This window comes from Chiloscyllium plagiosum, chromosome 2 (assembly GCF_004010195.1).
Source record: "Chiloscyllium plagiosum isolate BGI_BamShark_2017 chromosome 2, ASM401019v2, whole genome shotgun sequence".
NCBI lineage: Eukaryota > Metazoa > Chordata > Chondrichthyes > Orectolobiformes > Hemiscylliidae > Chiloscyllium > Chiloscyllium plagiosum.
This window is the reverse complement of record NC_057711.1, coordinates 113,453,662-113,475,944: the sequence shown is the minus strand read 5'-3', so window position 1 is coordinate 113,475,944 and position 22,283 is coordinate 113,453,662. Positions and strand designations below refer to the sequence as shown.

Below are 22,283 nucleotides of genomic sequence, written 5' to 3'. Positions count from 1 at the left end.
ATTGAGGTTTACAAAATCATGAAGGGTATAGACAGGGTGGATAGAGATAAGCTTTTTCCCAGAGTGAGGGATTCAATAACGAGAGGTCATGCATTCAAGGTGAGAGGTGAAAAGTTTAAGGGGGATACACGCAGAAAGTACTTTACACAGAGGGTGGTGGGTGCCTGGATCGCGTTGCCAGCAGAGCTAGTAGAGGCAGGCACGGTAGATTAATTTAAGGTACGTCTGGACAGATGCATAAGTAGGTGGAGAGCAGAGGGGTACAGATCCTTAGGAATTGGGCGATAGGTTTAGACAGTGGATTTGGATCGGCACAGGCTTGGAAGGCCGAAGGGCCTGTTCATGGACTGTAAATTTTCTTTGTTCTTTGTTTTTATACTAAAAGTCCTTAGATAGTGTTAGGAATGCATTCTAAAGAAGGTATTTAAATTCTTGTGGGCTAATTCAATCTTTATGGTTTTCTTAGTATTTTGCTTGTGTACTTATATCTAGTCATAATTATTAGAATAAATCTGACTACCAGTCATGGTCTAACTGACAGAGTAAGCAGAAATGCAAGCTTCCAATATGAAATATCATTGTAAAAGAGTAATTCTTTATCTTTAAGGCAAGCTGACCTCATCAGTGGCAGTTGTAGATGCCTAGGAGAGTGGGGTAGCCTGGAACATACTGTCACTTGGAGTAGTTGAGATGATTAGCATGAATGCATTTAGGGGTGTATTAGACAAGTACCTGAGGGAGAGGCGAACAGAAAGATATGTTGATAAAGTAAGATGAAGTAGGGTCACAGCTAGCTATTTCTGACATTTACTTTTACAAGTCACTTTTATATTTGCTGATCTCAGATTAGTTTCTATCTCAAACAACCCTCAAGCAACGACCATGCATTTTTATATTGTTACATTAGGTGGCATTTTAATCCACTTTTCAAAATTTACATACAGGGAGCAATTTGCCTTAAAATCTTTCAGAGTTGTTTGTTTTCCCATCATTAGATTATTCCGCCTCAGTCCATTTAAATTTTTTCCACCATCAGTGCACAGTGGTAGCAGAGTGTATCATCTACAAGATACACTGCAGCAACTCATCAAGGCTCCTTTGATGACACCTTACAAATACAGACCTTCACCATCTAAATGGACAACGGCTGCAGATACATTGGACCATCATCCATTGCAGGTTCCCATCCAAGTCACACACCGTGGAACTATTTTGCTGTCCCTACAGTGTCACTGGATTGAAATCCTGAACTTGCCTCCCCAACAGCACTGTGGGTCTAGCTGGAGAACATGGACCACAGTGGTTCAAGAATGTGACCAGCAATGTCTCAGCAGTAATTCAGGCAATAAACACTGGTCCAGACAGCAATACCCACATCTCATGATTGAAAATAAGTCTAGCTGATTATTTATTAAGGGTAAATATTGGGAAACTGTATATTTTTCATCCTGCTGTCCTCTATAGTCCGTAATTTCAGGCCCTTTACACATACTTGATTGCCATCGCTTTACCATTAGTGTTTACGTCTTTACCTAACTGGGCACTATGCTCAGGTATTCCCTCCCTAAAACCCTCTGTCACCCATCCTTTCTCTCCTTTAAGACATTTCTTAGAATTTGTCTCTTCAACCAAGCTTATGGTCGTCTGCAGCAAAATCATCTCCTGTGGCCCAGTTTCAAATTTGTTCTTGCTGACGCTCCTGTGATAGGAATGGAGACTTTTTTTAACATCGCTGAAAATGCCACATATATGCATGATGTTGTTGTTTATCATTTTAAGCTCGAAAGAGCTATACTGCTTTCATGGTTTGAGAGCAAAGCAGAGATGTAATTGTACCGATTCCATTTCTTAGCTTATGGAACCTGCAGACATATGGATCTGTGATATGATGTGAAGATGTCCATGTATGTAGTAAACTATTTTTGATTTATTTAGTGAAATGTGCAAGTTGGGAGCATTACAGTAAGGTGGCCAACAATCTGGGAATCCATTTTGTCTTACTTGCCAATAGGACTTAACATTCATTCACTGCATGGCTTGATTTTAAATGTCAGGACCCAAAATGTAACAGGGCATTGTACATAAGACAAATTCCTTGCAGATGAAAAAGTTAAGTTTTGCTGGACACGTTTGCCTGGTCACCTTTTCTAAGTTATACTATGAAATGAGATCAATTGTAGGAAAGCGATGAAACCTAAAAAATATTTCTACTGAAGAAAGACATGCCTTCCTGAGTGAAATAAACATTTCTTTAACTTATGGACTTTTAAAAATTCTTTAAATTGATAAGAAGATTTGTTCAACAATTGAACATATTATTCCTCACCCCCTGTAACTGCCACGTCTGACCATCTGGAATTCCTCTGGAACCGAATAACAGATATAATAAATTACAAATCCCTTCTGAATCTCAGAAAGAGGTAGACTTAGCATCTGGCCAGATAGGAACAAAAGAACAAGACAAGGCCATTCAGCTCCTCAAATCTGTCCCATAATTCAAACAAATATCATCTGACATCAGTTTTGACTTCTCAATGAAATGAAGTGTGAATGGCTTTAATTTAAGACCCCATGGTCTGAGCTCCATCCACCAGCGGAAATAGTTTCTCTCTGTATGAATACCATGGTTGCAAGATCGTTTGTGGATAATATTTTGTGCAAAATATATCCCAGACTATCAGTGCATCAGGAATTTAATTGAACCTGCAACTGTGGCTATGAGAGCAAAACTGGAGGCTGGGAAATGTGCATTGGGTCTTCTGCACCTTTTTCGGCTGTCCCTGAGGATCGACTTTTTTCCATTCCGTTGTCGAGAGTCCGAGGTGATTAAACGGTCTAACATTGGATCCATAAACCCTGCCAAAGGTGGGGCAGATGGTGTTTGAATAGACGGGTGGCTGACATGCTTGGGTTTTCACATGCTCCTTCCACGGTCTGTGTCTTTCCTCATCCTGAGCCTGCCAGAGATGCTCAGATTGGTTTGCATCTTCGCAAATGTTTCTTCTCCAGTTTGGGCAGTCTTGAGCTAGAGATTCCTGCTAGCTAGTGCATTTGTTTGGGATGGTATTGAGGATATCTTGAAGAAATTCCTCCACCTTCTTGCTCGCTACTTGCTGTGACAAAACTTGAAGTGGAGACCTTGTTCTGCAAGACTTGTGTCAGGCATGTAGATGATGTGGCCTGCCCAATGCAGCTGATTAGCCATAAGCAGTCCCTCGAGATTGGGATTTTTTGATTTTGATTTGCTTTGATCTATTATTGTCACATATACCTTCATACAGTGAAACGTTGTGTTTTGTGTGCAGCACAGACAGATTATACCATGCAAAGTGCATTAGGGTAATAGAGCAGAGTGAAGAATACAATGTTACAGCTACAGAGAAGGTGCACAAGGAGTGAGATCAAGAGAGGACACTGATGTTGGAGCACTTACCCTGCCAGTGGGTTTGTAGTATTTTGCTGGAACATTACAGTTCCAGCAATGTACTTTTACAAGTCACAATATAAAAGCGACTTGTAAAAGTACATTACAGTTTTTATTGAGATTTCTGGTGTCTGTTCTACATTGTTCATGTCTCTGCTGATCAGAGGATGCTGATGCTACATTGACCTGTTCAGAATGTGGTGAATACCTGACTTCTCACTCCCCAAAGCCTGTACAGAGGCTGAATATGTTGGAAGACTCTGCATTTGCCTGGATGGGTGCAATTCTAACAACACTCTAGAATCTCAACACCATCCTGGACAAAGCAGACCAGTTGATTAACAATGTATCTATCACCTTAAATGGGAGGGCTTTGAATGGCTACTATGCTTGACTTTGACCCATAAGCTCCAGGTTCAAGACCCACCTCGGGGGCCAAGGAATGAGGCCATTATGAGTTGAGTATCAACCTGCAAATTGCTTCAATACAAACCAATAGCAAGCATTTTGAGCAGGAGAGATTCATGATCTGTCATGTGATGGAAATCCATAGGTTCAAGCTACAACATGCATGGAAAACATATGTTGCTTTCATAACTTAGACTTCAGGTGATTCATAACACACTACCATCACATTAAACATTCATTCCTTCTTTCACAAATGCATGATGGTAGCAATGTGCATTATCTACAAAGTTAAAAAATCACACAACACCAGGTTATAGTCCATGTTGTGTGATTTTTAACTTTGCCCACCCTAGTCCAACACTGGCACGTCCACATCATTATCTACAAGATACACTGCAGCAATTCACCAAAGCTCCTACGGTATCACCTTGCAAAACCCTCTAACATATTCCAGTGAGGAAAATATTTTTTTAGAAATGTACATCCCCAAAAGAGGAGAAATACAGCTTCATCACAGATTCTATGTATTTCTTCAAAGCCGAGCAATATGATTCAGCTGTGCAGCAATGTCTTGATGGACTTGTTATGGCCCACTTTCTACTTATGTCCATAACACCAGCGCTTCACCAGAGGGTCACTGAAGATGTTACCTAGTCTGGTGACGAAACATCTGAAAATGAACCTTCCAACTCAGCAAGCAAACTTACATCCAGAACCTCAACCTGAGCTACAAATCTTCTCCAAACTCGCCATTGACATAAATGTAAGAATGACAAAATTCAAATGACTGTAACAATTTATATAACAGGAATAAATGCAAATTGGGTGGTAAATTCATTCCAAAGGCTGAGATGCCAAGGAGTAAAGAAGGCAGAACCAATAAAATGTGGAGCTAGAAAAAGCACAGCAGCTCAAGTGGCATCCGAGGAGCAGGAGAGTCAACATTTCAGGCAGCACCCTTCATCAGGACTGGGGAGGGGAAAGGAAGCTGAGAAATAAATAGAGGGAAAGGGGTGGGGCTGGTAGAAAGGTAGGTGTGATGGTGATAAGTGGATGCAGGTAGGAGCTGATTAAGATTGGTCAGTGGGAAGGGTGGAGTGGATAGGTGGGAAGGGAGATGGACAGGTAGGTCAGGTCAAGGGGGTGGAGTGGAGAGGGAGGGATGGATCTGGGATGATGTAGGGGCATGGGGATATTTGGAAGCTGGTGAGGTCTACATTGGGTCCACCAGCTTCTGACAATTATGGCCATCCTGCTCTTCTGATGCTGCTTGATCAGTTGTGCTTTTTCCAGCTTCACATTATATTGACTCTGACTTTCCAGAATCTGCAGTCCTCTCTATCTCCAAAAAGAAGGCAGAAAACTCAAACATATTCCATTTGTTTTTAGAGAATAGAAACCTGCATGAGAATGTAGTACTCAGCAATCTTTTTAAACAATTGTCTGGATTTTCCATAAGATAGTAATCTCATGAACCAGTTAATTGCTAAATACTATCAGGAGTCAGAGATGATGCGTGTGTCTCCACTGGGATCTTACACCGGATTGTCTTTTTCCATGTGGCATCATCAGTCTGGGTTGAACTTAATGCAACTTAGACACAAACCCTTTCAGAGTCATTACCTTATATTTTTTTTCTTTTTTTGAAAATGAATCTGGGGAATTGGTTATGATTAGGTTAGATTCCGTACAGTGTGGACACAGGCCATTTGGCCCAACAAGTCCACACCTCTGAAGAGTAACCCACCCAGCCCCATTCCCCTGTATTTACCCCAACTAATGCACCTAACACTATGGGTAATTTAGCATGGCCAATTTATGTGGCCTGCATATCTTTGGATTGTGGGAGGAAATCCACACTGACACAAGGAGAATGTGCAAACTCCACACAGACAGTCGTCCAAGACAGGAATTGAACCTAGGTCCCTGGTGCTGTGAGGTAGCAGTACTAACCACTGGGCCACTGTGGGGAATGAGGAAATGGCGTCATTACCTTATACAACTATGGCCTGGATTTTTTATTGGCCAAACAGCCATTAGTCTAGTATTAGATGGGAGGTGCAACAGGGGACCATGAGGAATACTCTTTAAAGCCGATTAAGAAGGAATTGCATGGTAAATTGATAATTCCACTGGGCAATTCATCTGCACTTGGAAACTTCAAAACTCTCCATTTAAATCAGAGAATCCCTTCTTTTCTTTGAAACCAGAGAGTTCTTTATTTCTGAGATTCCAAATGAGCTCTTTCTGAAATGTGGAGCCAAAGTTCCATTTTGACAGCTCTCTCTTGTGGTGCAGAAAATAAAACAGAGAAGGCAGAACCCTTATATTAAACCACTCTTATCAGACCTCAATTCTATTGCACTCTGCTGCCAAGTTAATTGTCAGATATTCAAGTATTGATGGCATTATAGAAATTGGTTGTGATGTTAGTCCATGAATCTAATAGCCTAAGTCAAAATGTAAAATATAGGAGCATGGGTAGGCCAGTTTGTCCATCAAACCTGCTCCACTGTTCATAATATGATGTCTGACCTTTTGCTCCAACTCTGCTTTTCCACTCTACCTAACTCCCTCAATACCCTAATGAGAAAGACACTGAGGAAACTTAGAAAGGAAATGTCTGTGGTGATTTAAGTGAAGCAAATTATTGTTAAGGGTATATGAAATGTTAATATCTAGGGCTACTTCAAATTAAAATTACAGCATATAGGACTACAGAGGACATAAGCTACAGAAACAGTCCACTCAGCCCATCTAGTCCATGCCAGTGTTTGTCCATTCTCCCACCTTCCCAATTTTGAATCTATCATCATAACCATCTAACCAAAAAAAAAAGAAAAGAATGGCGGATGCTGTAAATCAGAAACACAAACAGAAATTGCTGGTAAAGCTCAGAACTGTTCTGAGGAAGGGTCTGTTGAGCCGAAACATTAATGCTGCTTTCTCTCCACAGATACTGCTCGACCAGCAATTTCTGTTTTTGTTAACCGCAAATAATATGGGGGAGGAATTAAGTACCATCACTTAAGAAGTAATATTAGACAAACTAATGGGGCCAAACAACCTAATCCTGTTCCTATTTCTGTGTTCTTATGAAGCATATAAGATCCTAAGGGGACTTGAATGGGTGGGTGTCAAAAGAATGTTTCCTCTTATGAGACAATCTAGAACTTGGGTTCATAGTTTAAAAGTAAGGGATTGCCCATTTAACGTAAAGATGAGGAAGTCTTTTTTTCTCTGAGAGGGTTGAGAGTCTTTGGTGTTCCCTTCCTCAAATGGAAGCGGGTACAGAATCTTTACATATTTTTACGGCAGAGGTAGATAGATTCGTGAACACCAAGTGGATGAGAGATGATAGCGGGTCTGCAGGAATGTAGAGTTGCGGTTAAAATTAGTCTTATTGAATAGTGGAGCAGGCTTGAAGGGCTGAATGGCCTATTTTTTTTTTCATATACAAAACAAAGATAGAAGGTTCTGAATGTTGTAAGTTGGAAATATTTCAGCTCCTGGCACTGATCCCTGTGGCACTTTGTTTGATATATCTTGCCAACCCAAGATGACTAAATTATAACTACTCCCAATTTCCTGTTAGTTAATTAATCCTTTCTCCATGCCAATATGTTATTCCCAACACTACCAATTTTAAATTTGGATAGGCACTTTTGATGTGGCATCTTGTCTAATGCCTTCTGGAAATCCAAGTTCATTGCAGCCACACTTTCCTTTCTATCTATATTACTTGTTATCGTTTGACTCTGCCTGACTGCACAGACTTGGAGGAGTTGGTGTTGGACTGTTTTGGAGTGCCACTCCTTCATCAGGTGGTTGTGGAGGTTAAGAGCATGCTCACATAATTTACAGCCAAAGGGGTCCAGTGTCACAGAGATGTGATACAGTATACAATCTTAGATTGAAATTTTCATCTTTTATAATGGGATATGCTGGTTTCTGTTCTTTGATATGTAAATCCCAGAACTTCTTTTAAGTTACATTCTCAAGGTAGCTCAGCTTTTTAAACAATAGATGTGAAGTTTGTCTGTGTCCCAATGCTATGTCAGATTTACAAACCCACTGTATAGTTTTATAGAGTTTTACATAGATTCATACAGTTTTTGAGCAAAATAAAATTTAACTCTGCAAAAACCAATTCACCCCATAACCTTATATGTGTGTGATTGTAGGAGCGACAGATTGAGTGTGGATGTGGGTGTGAGTGCACATGATAGAGTGTGTAAGCTTGGTTAAGTGTGTGTATGAGTGTGATGGAGTATGTGTGAGAGGGTGCATGTGTTGGTGTGAGCGCGGGGTGTGTATGTATGTGCATATGACATAGATCTTGTGTGTGAGGGATAGTCTGCGTTTGTGTAAGTATGTAGGAATGTGTGTGTGTGTTTTGGGGCGGGGGGGAGAGTGGGTGCAGTGGGGTCACCTATAGTGTGACATGAACCCAAGGTTCTGGTTGAGGCCATCCCCATGGGTACCAAACTTGGCTAACAGCCTCTGCTCGGCCATTCTGCTTTGTTGCCTGTCCTGAAGTATGCCTTGGAGGATGGTCACCCGAAGGTCTGAGGTCGAATGTCCCTGGCCGCTGAAATGTTCTCCGACTGGGAGGGAACACTCCTGCCTGGTGATTGTTGTGCGGTATCCATTCATCCGTTGTTGTAGCATCTGCTTGGTCTCGCCAATGTACCATGACTCAGGGCATCCTTGCCTGCAGCGCATAAGACAGACCATATTGGCTGAGTCACATGAGTACTTGCCGTGTACATGGTGGGAGGTGTCCCCACATGTAATAGTGTTATGCAAGGGTTTGAGAGAGTATTAGGCATCATTTCACACTTACCCCAGCACACTCACAAACATATAATCACACACACCCTATCACTTGCACTCACACTCACACGCACATACCTACATGCACACTCAATCTGTCGCTCCTATATGTGCACACATATAACCTTATGGAGTGAATTTGTTTTTGCAGAATTAAATTTTACTTTGCTCAAAAACTGCATGAATCCTTGTAAAACTCTGTAAAACTACATACAGGGTTTGTCAGTCTGACGTAGCGTTGAGACACAGACAGACTTCACACTGTAATTTAATGTAATTTAAAAGTAGTTCTGGGATTTACATATCAAAGAACAGAAACCAGCATATCCCATTACAAAAGATAACACTTTTAATCTAAGATTGTTAACTGTATCACACCTCCATGACACTGGACTCCTTTGGCTATAAATTCTGTGAGCATGATCTTAACCTCTACAATCATCCGATGAAGGAGCAGTGCTCTGAAAGCTAGTGCTTCCAAATAAACCTGTTGGTCTATAACCTGGTGTTGTGTGATTTTTAACTTTGACTGCACAGAGATTTTCTCAGTGTCCTGCTGCAAACTCAAAAATAAATTCAAGCATTTTCCCTATTACATGAATATTGTAAGAAGGATACATTCTAGTTAAGTGAAGACTGATGTTTGAAATCCTGTTTCCAAACTCATAAATCATGAGCAGATGAGATATAATGGCTCCTTTTCTGGCAAAGCAGCAATTATTAAATTCTCATCCTTCCTTTCAAATCTCTCCAGGGCCTCACTGCTCATCCTTTTCTGCCTAGTTTCTGGGCAGCCCCACAGCCTTCTGGGATCTGTGCATCAAGTTCTAACCTTTAGAGTATCCCACATTTTTATCATATCCCTCCTGGTGTCCAGCCCTTCAGCTGCCTGGCCTCCAAGCTCTGGAATTCCATTCCCTAATCCTGGTCTCCTCTCTACATGATCTTTCCTGTACAGTCATGCACTCCTGAAAATCTCATTTGAACAAATTTTTGGTATTCTTCAGTGGCTTAGAGTAAAACTATTTTTTGATAACCTGGTTCCTGGACAGGTGCCCTGGAATGTTTGAGAAGATTTAAGGTGGAAGTTAGTGTCATTCATCTGTCAGATTGAAGGTCTTCTAATATACATAATTTAGTCTTAAGTTGCATGTTTCTGGATATCGCCAAAATTCACAGAAATGCAATCCTTTTAAAAGTCATGTTTATTTTTGAAGTCTGCCCTGAGAACTGTGATGGCTGGGCTTCAGTGAGCCTGCAGGCTTTTGATTCATCAGAACAGGACAAGGCCACACAACCCCTTGAGTCTGTCTACTACTGCAGGATGGAAGTGGCAAATGGACAAGACAGCTGAAAACAATAAACAGCAGAAATGCTTGCATGTCAAAAATGATTTAGTGATACGTACCTAAAGATTTATAGCTTCCAAGTGTTATCCCTAAAAGAAGGCTCTGCCAGATCTTTCATTGAGTGCTGGATTCCAGTTAAATACTACAATGGCAAGTTGTAGCAGTGACAGTCCAAATCAGTGGATTAGTGAAACATATACTGTACAGACCAGCAGGAAAATGTGGAATGGTCAATGCCCAATCATTATTGATCCACAGAGAATTCACCTCATTTTAAAGGCACCAACAGGGTCCATTAACTGTTAAGATCTTCACTCTTCGCAATCCTAATCTGGATGTTCACTGCTGGTGGATGTTTATGTCTCTGAATCAAGGCTACTTGAGGTGAATGGAGCCAATTCAAGATGTGACCTCAAACCACATCTTAAGTTGAACTCTGCAGATCGATGAGATGCAAAACTTTCCTCTGTAACTATAATACAGTTGGCGTTGATCTTCCAGATTCCTGCCTGATTATACTACTGGAATAGCGTGCAGGTTTAAAAATGGGGTAGGACAGAGTTAGATGCTGGAAGTGGTCATTGTGGTGCTCAGATTCCATAAGGTCATATAAGGACAAAAGCAATAGCCAGAGCTGAGTTGAAACGCTGACCCATCTTGCTGTTGGGAAGTGAGGGGATGGGGTCAATAAGAATGTGTGCAGTAGGTTGGGCAATACAGGTGTCTGGAGGTCAGGCATCCATCAGAAAGTCTGGAATGAATGGAGTTTCTGTTATGTTAAACAAGGAAAAAAAATCTTGAGTCGAAAGGAGCCAGAGACAGCAAAGCCAGTGGCAATGAATGTACTTTCACGGATGAAATGGAAATGGAACTCTGAATTGTTCCAATTGCAATAAATCTTTACAGTATGACAGGCCTTTTCAGAAGGACAAGCGGGCACTAGGTTGAGAATAATTTTGAAACAGATTCACTAGGAATTCTTGATTTTCCTCCAGTTTCCATATAGCCCAGGGTGGCCACACCATCATCATGACAGTTGTTTGAAGACCCAACATATATTTGCCACAAGTCACATTTCACCTTACCAGTCGCTGAGTCAGTGAAATGTTTTCACAGTGACTGTTTTGTTCATGGGATTTTTTTTGCTATTTAGGGATTGGAGAAATTTATATTTTGAAAAGAGCCAGACCAAACCAAGCAAACAGAGAAATGCCTGGTTTATATCATGACATCTCCACAGTATCATTTACTCCCCACAAATAATTGAAATGCCCTTAAAAATCACTGGAGTTCAAACTGTGCTCCCAGTTTTACATAAAGCATTGTTATCTCATTAATAATCAAAGTGTAAAGTTGAGGTTTCAAATTATAACTTAAGCATGCTATTAATAATGTTTTGCTATCATTCTTAATGAATCACCTATCCATAGCAGCAGCCAAATTCAAATGAATTGCCTGGTGAATTGTTCAGACTTTGATCACATCTGGAGACATTGAATTACAAAAAACTCTTTCAAGATTTCAATTTATTTGACCATGTTTAGCATCTGTCTTCTCTGAACAGACAGCAAGTATTTAGGGTAACTGTCTGAAGTCTATATGCAATAAATAAACCATGCTTTAATCCCTCAATAACTGATTCTATCTACTGCACACGTACAGAAAAGATTCCCTCTTTAATATGTATCAATCAGAAGTGAAAGACCTTCACTGACGTAGCACTTTACACAACCATAGGATGTCTTCAAGTGCTTTACAGCCACTGAGTCATTTTTTGAATTGCAGTCATTATTATAGTGTAGGAAACTTGGCAACCAATTAATGTACAACGAGCTTGCTCAATCAGTAATATAACATTGACCGGACCATTTTTTTTATGCTTGTTGATGGATTAGTCCTGGCCAAACTCCTTTTCAAATTGTATGCTCAGTAAGAAGCTTGTAGATAGAAGTGAGGCAAAGTATGGAATTTGGAAGTTGATTTATGTGGCAAGATGTAATAAGTAATTTTTGAGTTTACATATAGATATGAGCGAGGTGTGTCTGTGTGTGTGTCCATGTGTACGTGTGTGTCTGTGTGTGTGTCCGTGTGTATGTGTGTGTGCGTGTGTGTCTGTGTGTGTACATGTGTGTGTGTGTCTGTATGTGTGCGTGTGTGTGTCAGGGTGTGTGTCTGTGTTTGTGCCTGTGTGTCTGTGTGTGTCTGCGTCTGTGTGTGTGCATGGTTAGAAACATGGGACTGGGATATCATAGCAATTACGTAAACATGGCTCAGGGATTGACAGGACTGGCAGCTAATCTTCTGGGTTACAAATGCTACAGGAAGGATAGAAAGGGAGGCAAGAATAGAAAGGGAGGCAAGAGAGGAGGGGGAGTGGTGTTCTTGATAAGGGATATCAGGTGTACTGAGGGAGTATATTCCTGTAAATACATCCAGGGAAGTTATTTGGCTGGAATTGAGAAATAGGAAAGGGATGATCACCTTATTGGGATTGTATTATAGAGCCCCTCATAGTCAGAGGGAAATTGAGAAATAAATTTGTAAGGAAATCTCAGTTATCTGTAAGAATAATAGGGTGGTTATGGTGGGGGAATTTAACATTCCAAATATAGACTGGGACTGCCATAGTGTTAAGGGTTTAGATGAAGAGGAATTTGGGCCCCTCAAAGATCAGCAAGGTGGCATTTGTGCAGAGCCACAAAAAATGGGGGAGATATTAAAAGAGTATTTTGCATCAGTATTTACTGTGGAAAAGGATATGGAAGATATAAAATTTAGGGAAATAGATTGTGACATCTTGAAAAATGTCCATATTACAGAGGAGGAAGTGCTGGATGTCGTGAAACACGTAAAAGTGGATAAATCCCCAGGACCTGATCAGGTGTACCCTAGAACTCTATGTGAAGCTAGGGAAGTGATTGCTGGACCTCTTACTGACATAATTGTATCATCGATAGTCACAGGTGAGGTGCCGGAAGACTGGAGGTTGGCTAACGTGGTGCCACTGTTTAACCACGGTGGTAAGGACAGGTCAGGGAACTATAGAGCAGTGAGCCTGATGTCAGTGGTGGGCAAGTTGTTGGATGGAATCCTGAGGGACAGGATGTACATGTATTTGGAAAGGCAAGGACTGATTAGGAATAGTCAACATGGCTTTGTGCATGGGAAATCATGTCTCACAAACTTGATTGAGTTTTTGAAGAAGTAACAAAGAGGATTGATGAGGGCAGAGCGATAGATGTGATCTATATGGTGAGCAATGTTAGATCTCACAAAATACTGGGATAACTAGCCATTTAGATACAGAACTGGCTCAAAGATAGAAGACAGAAGGTGGTGGTACAGGGTCGTTTTTCAGACTGGAGACCTGTGACCAGTGGAGTGCCACAAGGATCAGTGCTGGGTCCACTACTTTTCACCATTTATATAAATGATTTGGATGTGAGCATAAGAGGTACAGTTAGTAAGTTTTCAGATGACACCAAAATTGGAGGTGTAGTGGACAGTGAAGAAGGTTACCTCAGATTACAACAGGATCTTGATCAGATGGGCCAGAGGGCTGAGAAGTGGCAGATGGAGTTTAATTCAGATAAATGCAAGTTGCCGCATTTTGGGAAAGCAAATCTTAGCAGGACTAGTATACTTAATGGTAAGGTTCTAGGGAGTGTTGCTGAACAAAGAGACCTTGGAGTGCAGGCTCATAGCTCCTTGAAAGTGGAGTTGCAGGTAGACAGGATAGTGAAGAAGGCGTTTGGTATCTTTCCTTTATTGGTCAGAGTATTGAGTACAGGAGTTGGAAGGCCATGTTGGGGCTGTACAGGACATTGGTTAGGCCACTGTTGGAATATTGCATGCAATTCTGGTCTCCTTCCTATCGGAAAGATATTGTGAAACTTGAAAGGGTTCAGAAAAGATTTACAAGGATGTTGTCAGGGTTGGAGGATTTGAGCCATAGGGAGAGGCTGAACAGGCTGGGGCTGATTTCCCTGGAACGTCGGAGGTTGAAGGGTGACCTTATAGAGGGTTACAAAATCATGAGGGGTATGGATAGGATAAATAGACAAAGTCTTTTCCCTGGGGTCGGGGAGTCCAGAACTAGAGGGCATAGGTTTAGGATGAGAGGGGAAACATATAAAAGAGACCTAAGGGGCAACGTTTTCATGCAGAGCGTGGTACATGTATGGAATGAGCTGCCAGAGGAAGTGGTGGAGGCTGGTACAATTGCAACATTTAAAAGGCATTTGGATGGGTATATGAATAGAAAGGGTTTGAAGGGATATGGGCTGAGTGCTGGCAGGTGGGACTAGATTGGAATGGGATATCTGGTCGGCATGGACAAGTTGGACCGAAGGGTCTGCTTCCGTGCTATGATTCTAAGACTCTGGTGTGGAACTCAAAGAGTGTGGTTTTGGAAAAGCACAGCTGGTCAGGCAGCATCCAAGAAGCAGGAGTGCGGACATTTCAAGCATAAGCTCTTAATCAGGAATGAGGTGCTGGCCCAAGGGGGCTGAGAGATAATTGGGAGGGGGATGGGGCTAGGGGGAAGGTAGCTGGGAATGCGTCAGGTAGATGAAGGTGGGGTGAAGCTGATTGGTTGGAGGGGAGGGTGGAGCGGCTAGGTGGGAACCAAGATGGACAGGTAGGACAGTTCTAGAGGGCGATGCCGAGTTGGAAGGTTGGATCTGGGATAAGGTGGGGCAGGGGAAATGAGGAAACAACCTTCAAGTGAGTTAAATAGCCTTGTAAAACCATGCAGTCAGTAAGAGATACATGGTCAGGAGACTATGCCAAATGATTTGCTCAGTTGGCTGAAAGGCTGGTTTACAATGCAGAGTGATGTCAACAGCATGCATTCAATTCCTTATTGGCTGAGGTTAGAACATAGAACACAGAACAGTACAGCACAGAACAGGCCCTTCAGCCCATGATGTTATGCCGACCACTGATCCTCATGTCCTCCTTTTCTCCAATGAAAAAAGTCCGAGCTCAGTCAACCTCTCCTTATAAGATAAGCCCTCCAGTCCAGGCAGCATCCTGGTAAACCTCCTCTGAACCCGCTCCAAAGCATCCACACCTTTCTTATAATAGGGCGACCAGAACTGGATGCAGTATTCCAAGTGCGGTCTGACCAAAGGTTACCATGAAGGACTCTCTTTCTCAACCTCCCTCCTCAGCTGTAGTGAGGTGATCCTCAGGTTTAACAACCAGCAGCCATCTCTCTCTCTCTCTCTAATGAGAGCAGTTGTATGGTCCGGTAGGACTATGGTGGCTTTACTTTTACTGTTATATATTTAGTAGTGTGTATCAGTACAAGGAATAAGTATTGTTTCTATAAGCCATAGCAAGGTTAATGAATAAATAAAGGAATGTTGGGGTGGTTCAACCTCAAGAATGCTTGTTGTATGCAATTTGGAAACTCCAAAATGCTTCATGTGTCTTGAATAACAATTTGTGCAGGAAGTGCCATCAGATACAGCAGCTTCAGCTCCAAGTTTCAGAATTTCACCAGCATCTGCCGTCACTGCAATCTGTCATTAAGACTGAGGGCTACATAGGAAACCCAGTTATAGATGTGGTGACTGCAATTTAGGCTTTTGCAGGGGCAGAGGGAATGTGTGACCACTAGGCAGTTAAAGAGGAACAGTCAGGTAATACAAGTGTCATCTATGTGCATCCTATTCACCAACCAGTAAGCTGATGAGATGATGGTTTCTCTGAGGAATGCAACCAATGCGAAGTCAATGTTACCATGGGATACACAACAGAGCAGGAAGTTAAAAGAAAGACTGCAAGGGCCATAGTGACATGTGCTTTGACAGTTAGTGGAGCAGATAGATGTTTCTGTGGCCTCAGACTTGACTCGGGGATAGTGTGATGCCAGGTCAAGGATGCTACTGAGCAGCTGCAGTGGAGGCAGGGTGAACAGCCAGCTCCTCATTGGAGCAAACAACATGGATAGAAGAGGGATGTGGCCTTGCAATCAGAATTTACAGCGCTGGGTCAAAAATTAACAAGCAGGATTTCAAAATTAGTCATCCAGTCCAGCATGCACATGAGTGCGGGAATAGCTGGACAAGGCAGACGAACGTATGGCTGGGACATTGGTGCAGCAAGTGAGGGCTTTAGTCCCTGGGTAAATTGGGGCCAGCTCTGGGGAAGATGGGACCTGTACAGGTTGGATGGATTGTATCTGAATAGGGGTGGACTGAGCTGCCAAAGGAAGTGGTGGAGGCTGGTACAATTACAGCATTTAAAAGGCATCTGCATGGGTATATGAATAGCGAGGCTTGAGAGGGATATGGGCCAAATGCTGGAAAATGGGACTGGATTAGGTTAGGATATCTGGTCGGCATGGACAAATTGGATCAAAGGGTCTGTTTCCATGCTGTACGTATCTATGATTCTACGACTCTCTGAGTTCCTTGCAGCACAGCAGGGAGAGCTTTAATAAGTTGGGCAGGGGACCCATGTGTCGATTTGATGGGACAAAAGCAAAAATTAAAATGGAAGGCAGAAAATTACTGAATGAGTCAGGAGGGCAAAGGAAACAAAGCTTAGAGAAAGTATTTTGCAGTGCTCAAGGGCATCCACTTCAATGAGTAGCAAATAAAGTGGACGAGATATGGGTACAAACAGAAATGTGACTGCATGATTACACAAACATGGCTTAAAGCTCTAAATTAGGAAAAAGCCAATTTTATGAAGCTGAGGAGTAATTTGGCAGAAATGGGTTGGGACCAGCTACTGAAAGTAAATCAGTATCAGAGCATTGGGAGGTATCAGAGGAGAGATTCAAAGGGTTCAGGATAAACACGCTCCCCCAAGATAAAGAATGAGATTGTCTGACTAGAGCGTCCTGGATGTCAAGGAGCTTACAGAGTAAGATAAAGCAGAAAAAGACAAATCACAGGCATTGCAGTTGAGAGAGGAAAGTGAAGCACTGGATGTGTTCCACAAAGGTACAGAGAAGCATTAGCATCATAGAAAGTGCGTAAATTCTCAGGGCTAGATGAAAGAAGAGGAGAAAGTGAGGACTGCAGATGCTGGAGATCAGAGCTGAAAATATGTTGCTGGAAAAGCGCAGCAGGTCAGGCAGCATCCAAGGAGCAGGAGAATTGACGTTTCGGGCATGAGCCCTTCTTCAGGAATCTGAGTAGATGAAAGAAGAAACCAGCAAGGGAATAGCAAAAGGACTGACCACAATTTTCCGATTCTCATTGCATACAGGTATGGTGCCTGTGGATTGGAGGGCTACGAATGTTTTATTTTTGGAAGGAAGTGAGGGACAAGGCAAGTAATTGCAGGCCGGTTAGTCTATACTGGAATCAATTCCGAGAGACTCAATAAACTGTTATTTATGAAGATGTGGATCAATCAAGAATAGTCAGCATGGATTTGTTAAAGGAAAATAGTACCTGATGAACTTAATTGACTTTGTTGTGGAAGAAACAAAAAAGGGTTGATAAGGACAGTGCAGTTGATGTGGCCTATTTGGATTTTAGCAAGGTTTTGCAAGGTTCCACATGGTTAAAAGAAAACTCATGGGATCCAGGAGAATGTAGCTAGTTGGATACAAAAATGGGTCACTAGCAGACAACACAGGGTAATTGTGAATTGTTTTTTTTGTGTGACTGGGTTACCTAGTATGGTTCTGCAGAGCTCAGTATAGGTTCCCTGTGTTTTTTGTGGTATATATTAACAACTTGGAAGGAAGTGTCAGCAGCATGATCAAGAAGTTTGCAAATATCTTAAAAATTGGCTGCATGGCCCCCATTGAGGAGTTTATCAAACTGGTTCACCATCTGATTCAATAATGTCCTGTAGGGAAGCAAATCTGCCATCCTTATCCATTCTATGGATGTGATTCCAGATGGATAGAAATATAATTGGCTCCCAACTGCTTTCTGAAATGGTTTAGCAAGTCACTCCATTATGTTCAAGAAGATGCTGACCATTACCTTCTCAATGTTAATTAGCGAAAGGCATTAAATGTTCATTCCGTCAATGTGCACAGCCCATGAATAAATAATAAAAAGTGAAATGGCTCAAAACTGCATTGAAATCTACCTATCAAGCCCAGGCAAAAAGCTCCCCATCCCTAATCCAGCTTTTAAAGTTTGTAGTTTTCTACACAGCCCCATTATTACCCTAATTTCTAAATTCAACACTAAACAAAAGAAAACATCTGGCAACTTGGAAAAGTGTGAGATGATGCATTTTTTAAGATCAAATAAGGCATAGAATAAATGAGGTGCCTTGGAATAAGTGTTCATTGATCCCTGAAGAGAGCAGGATAGGTCAATAAGTTGTCTAAAAGACATATGGATTCCTTGCTTCATTAGCTGAGTTACAGAGTTCAAGAGCAGGAGGCTATGCCAGAAATGTATATATCGTTAGTTAGGTTACGGCTTGATTACTGTGTAGTTCTGGTCACCTCATTATGGAACATGTGACTGCACTGGATTAGTGGTGCTGGAAGAGCACAGCAGTTCAGGCAACATTTACTGCTCCTCGGATGCTGCCTGAACTGCTGTGCTCTTCCAGCACCACTAATCCAGAATCTGGTTTCCAGCATCTGCAGTCATTGTTTTTACCTAGTTGATTTTAACCCTACTGTGAATCCTCTTGCAAGGATGCCTGCCTTGAAGAAGTTTCCCTCCTCTCTCTACAAGAATCTCAGGGAGTCCCTCTCCCACTGCAACTCCCAGGTCATTTCCTCTGCCCTGAAGCTCTTCAACCATGTCCTGAAACAAACTCGCTACCACAGCCACACTTGCTTCCTCAGTGCCTGCCTCCGGAACCAACCCATCCCACACAGACTCCGGACCACCTTTAAACCAGCAGAGTTCGGACCCGAACAGGACAAACAGTACAGACTACAGATTCAAAAACACCAGCAACGGGATTTTGCTGCTCCTCGGATGCTGCCTGAACTGCTGTACTCTTCCAGCTCCACTAATCCAGAATCTGGTTTCCAGCATCTGCAGTCATTGTTTTTACCTATGTGACTGCACTGTACAGGGTGAAACAAAGATTTAGGATGATGTTGCTAGAACTGGAAAAATTCCACTATGAGGAATGATTGGATAGGTTGGAGTTGTTCTCCTGGAGACAGAGAATCACATTAGTAGTAATTAGCTAAAAAATGCAAAAACTGTTAAAATATGCCGCTCAATCAGATTTACATAAGATTAGTTGAGATTCATTAGACTCAACGGTTCATGTCAAAAGTTGAAGAGTACGGTGCTGGGAAAGGACAGCTGGTCAGGCAGCATCTGAGGAGCAGGAGAGTCGATATTTCGAGCATAAGCTCTTCATCTTCGACTCTGATCTCCAGCATCTGCAGTCATCACACTCTCCCAGTTCACATCAAAAGATCATCAGAGAACTAGATACTGGTGCAACTTAACATGACCATTACAATTTCACAGTATTCAACAAGATAGTAAAAAGATCGAATCCAATGATTTACTGCTTTTCCGGTGTGTAGAATTTTACATTTTTCCTTCTCCAATCTTCACATCCAAGTATTAATTGTTGCATGCCCTGGTGAATCCCTTCATTGACTTGAGTTTTTATTACTTCAGATCTGTGTACATTTAAACCTCAGTTGATTTTCCAAGGAATAACTATCTTATTTATATGCTGTTAAAAATCACACAACACCAGGTTTTAGTCCAACAGGTTTAATTGGAAGCACACTAGCTACCACCTGATGAAGGAGCAACGCTCCGAAATCTAGTGTGCTTCCAATGAAACCTGTTGGACTATAACCTGGTGTTGTATGGTCTTTAACATTGTACACCCCAGTCCAACACCAGCATCTCCAAATCATTATTTATATGCTGAAGTGATTATTCCTAATGCCATTTAAAAAGCTTTACATACAGCATGTAAATTCTGCCCTGGCTTCCCAAATCAATGGAAAAGATTAGGAGCCATGAGGACACAGAGCCTCCTACCTGTGCACTCATGCTGTAGTCCCTTGCCGTAGTAGCCCTTCTCGCAGATGCACTCATATTGACCAGTGTTGGTGCCACACTTGCAGCTTGCCATTTCATCACAGCAGTTCTGACCCAGTTCACAGAGGAATGAGCAACGGGCTCGGTCCTCCTGGATGTAGTCACCAGAGGGAAGATCTATAAAGAAGAAACACATCTTTTTCACAACTTGGTGGAGTCAGATTGACAGCGCAATCATTTGTTCCAGTGATTTAAATTTCCACAAAAAGAACTTTCTGTAGTGCATTTCATGACCGCAATGTCCATGCATGTTGCTGACCTTGAAAGGGTGATTTAATCTGGGGTGCAGTGCAGTGCAAAATGTACCATTCTCTCACATTGACTCAGCAGCTGGTACACTCAACTCTGAGCCAAGGGTTGTTATGGATCTCAGTCCCACTTTAGAGACTTAAGCACCAAATCTCAGATGATATTCTGAATGCAAAACTGAGGGAGGACTGTACTGTCAAAGGAGCGGTTAGATGACATGTTGAGGCACTGCCAGCCATCCTTGGTGGAAGGAAAAGGGGGCCCTGCTCTTTATAGTGATTGAAGTTTTGTTGTTATGAATAATTAGTTCATGGTTCATGTATTTTATTATATACCTTTTATTTTTAGGAACATAACATTTAAGTTAAGGTTCAGAAGTTCAGAATAGAAGATTTAGCTGGAGACACACAGACGTGATGTCTACACTCAGTCCAGGGAGATTCTTTTGTTTGGGTCTTAGAGTTAAATTAGTTTAAAAGCATTCAGTAAACAGTGAGATCCTGTTACAATCTGAAATAACTGCACAGAGGCCAGTATTCCATCATCAAGTCACCCTTTTGTTACATGTTCACTGTACATGAACTCTGGCCAGCCAGCTCAGAGCCAGTCCCTAGAGTGAGGAGTCTCTCTGTCTCTCCTGTTTATTTTTTTTCTCTTTTTTTTTCCCCAGCACCTATATTGTGTGTGCAGGTGTGACACACAGTGAGAGACACAAGGTGCACGAATCTTTATTCAATTTCCACCACCAGGAAGATAGGCTCTCACCCCCACCCTCCTCTAGCTTATCTCTCCACGCTCCAGGCTCACTGCCTTTATTCCTGATGAAGGGCTTTTGCCCGAAACGTCGATTTCGAAGCTCCTTGGATGCTGCCTGAACTGCTGTGCTCTTCCAGCACCACTAATCCAGAATCTCCTGTTTATATCTGTCAGCCAGGGCTCTTCGATTGGCCCAGGTTAACAACCCCAATTAAGAATGTCATAGTCAATGAGATCCATGTGCCCTCATTCCAGGCACTATGTAACCCATTTACTTCATCAGCTCAAAAAATTGTAAATAAGGTATAATTAACTTAAAAAAAACCCAAAAAAAACAACTGTGAGTCCTTCAAATCAGAAACAAAAGTTCTGAGGAAGGGCCACTGGACTAAAACGTTAACTCTGATGTCTCTGCACACGTTCTGGCAGACCTGCTGAGCTTTTCCAGTAATTAATGCAACGGTCAGTTTAAGGATTGCCTGTGTCACCTTGGGTGGAGTTTATAATATCTCTCAGTTTGAATTCATTTCTGTGTTTGCTGGGAGAGTTTCTATTTGCAGTCGGGCCTTGTGCAGCTTACAATTTAGTGAAATTACAAAACCAAATGATAGATAAATCTGCACTGTAGATACAAAATAATCATTGTCTGAATGGAATGTGGATGAGGCTTAATCTTGGTTTGATTTGCATGTGCAAATACTAGTCAGAGGCTTTCCTTGTTAGAAGAGAATGGGAGAATCTACAAAGGATCTCTGTGTCTTATTGCAAAAGAAAGTAAATAATTCACTTGGAAGTATTCAACCACTAAACAGAGAGAAAGAGAGAGAGAGAGAGAGACTGAGGCCTCCACATACCAAAGAAGGTAAATGAAAGTTTTATGTCTGAGATTAGCTGGAGCTGAGAAAAAAATCTCCAAAGGACTGTGGCATACTAGGGATGGCTATACCTTTAACATTGATACGTCTGCTCAGAAAATGCTCCATGGAATTAGCAAGTAAATCTTGCATAACATATACGTAAATTAAATCTTTGGTATAAAAGTGAAAGTTAAAAGCTGTGGTATAGTTCTAATAGGTATTGTGATTTCACTTTGAATTGTAAACAATCCCTAATTACATAGAACATAGAACATAGAAGAATACAGCGCAGTACAGGCCCTTCGGCCCTCGATGTTGCGCCGATCCAAGCCCACCTAACCTACACTAGCCCACTATCCTCCATATACCTATCCAATGCCCG

General features: G+C 41.8%; 1 protein-coding gene across 3 annotated transcripts in view; it reads right to left on the bottom strand.

Moving 5' to 3' along the window:
- The window catches only part of svep1 (sushi, von Willebrand factor type A, EGF and pentraxin domain containing 1), a 236,178-nt gene that overhangs the window by 181,500 nt on the left and 32,395 nt on the right, over positions 1-22,283 (bottom strand). For all 3 annotated transcript variants that reach the window (XM_043716218.1, XM_043716221.1, XM_043716222.1), the window contains exon 3: positions 19,980-20,156. In XM_043716218.1, coding sequence (XP_043572153.1) covers positions 19,980-20,156 — 177 coding nt within the window. The remainder of the gene's footprint in view (positions 1-19,979; positions 20,157-22,283) is intronic.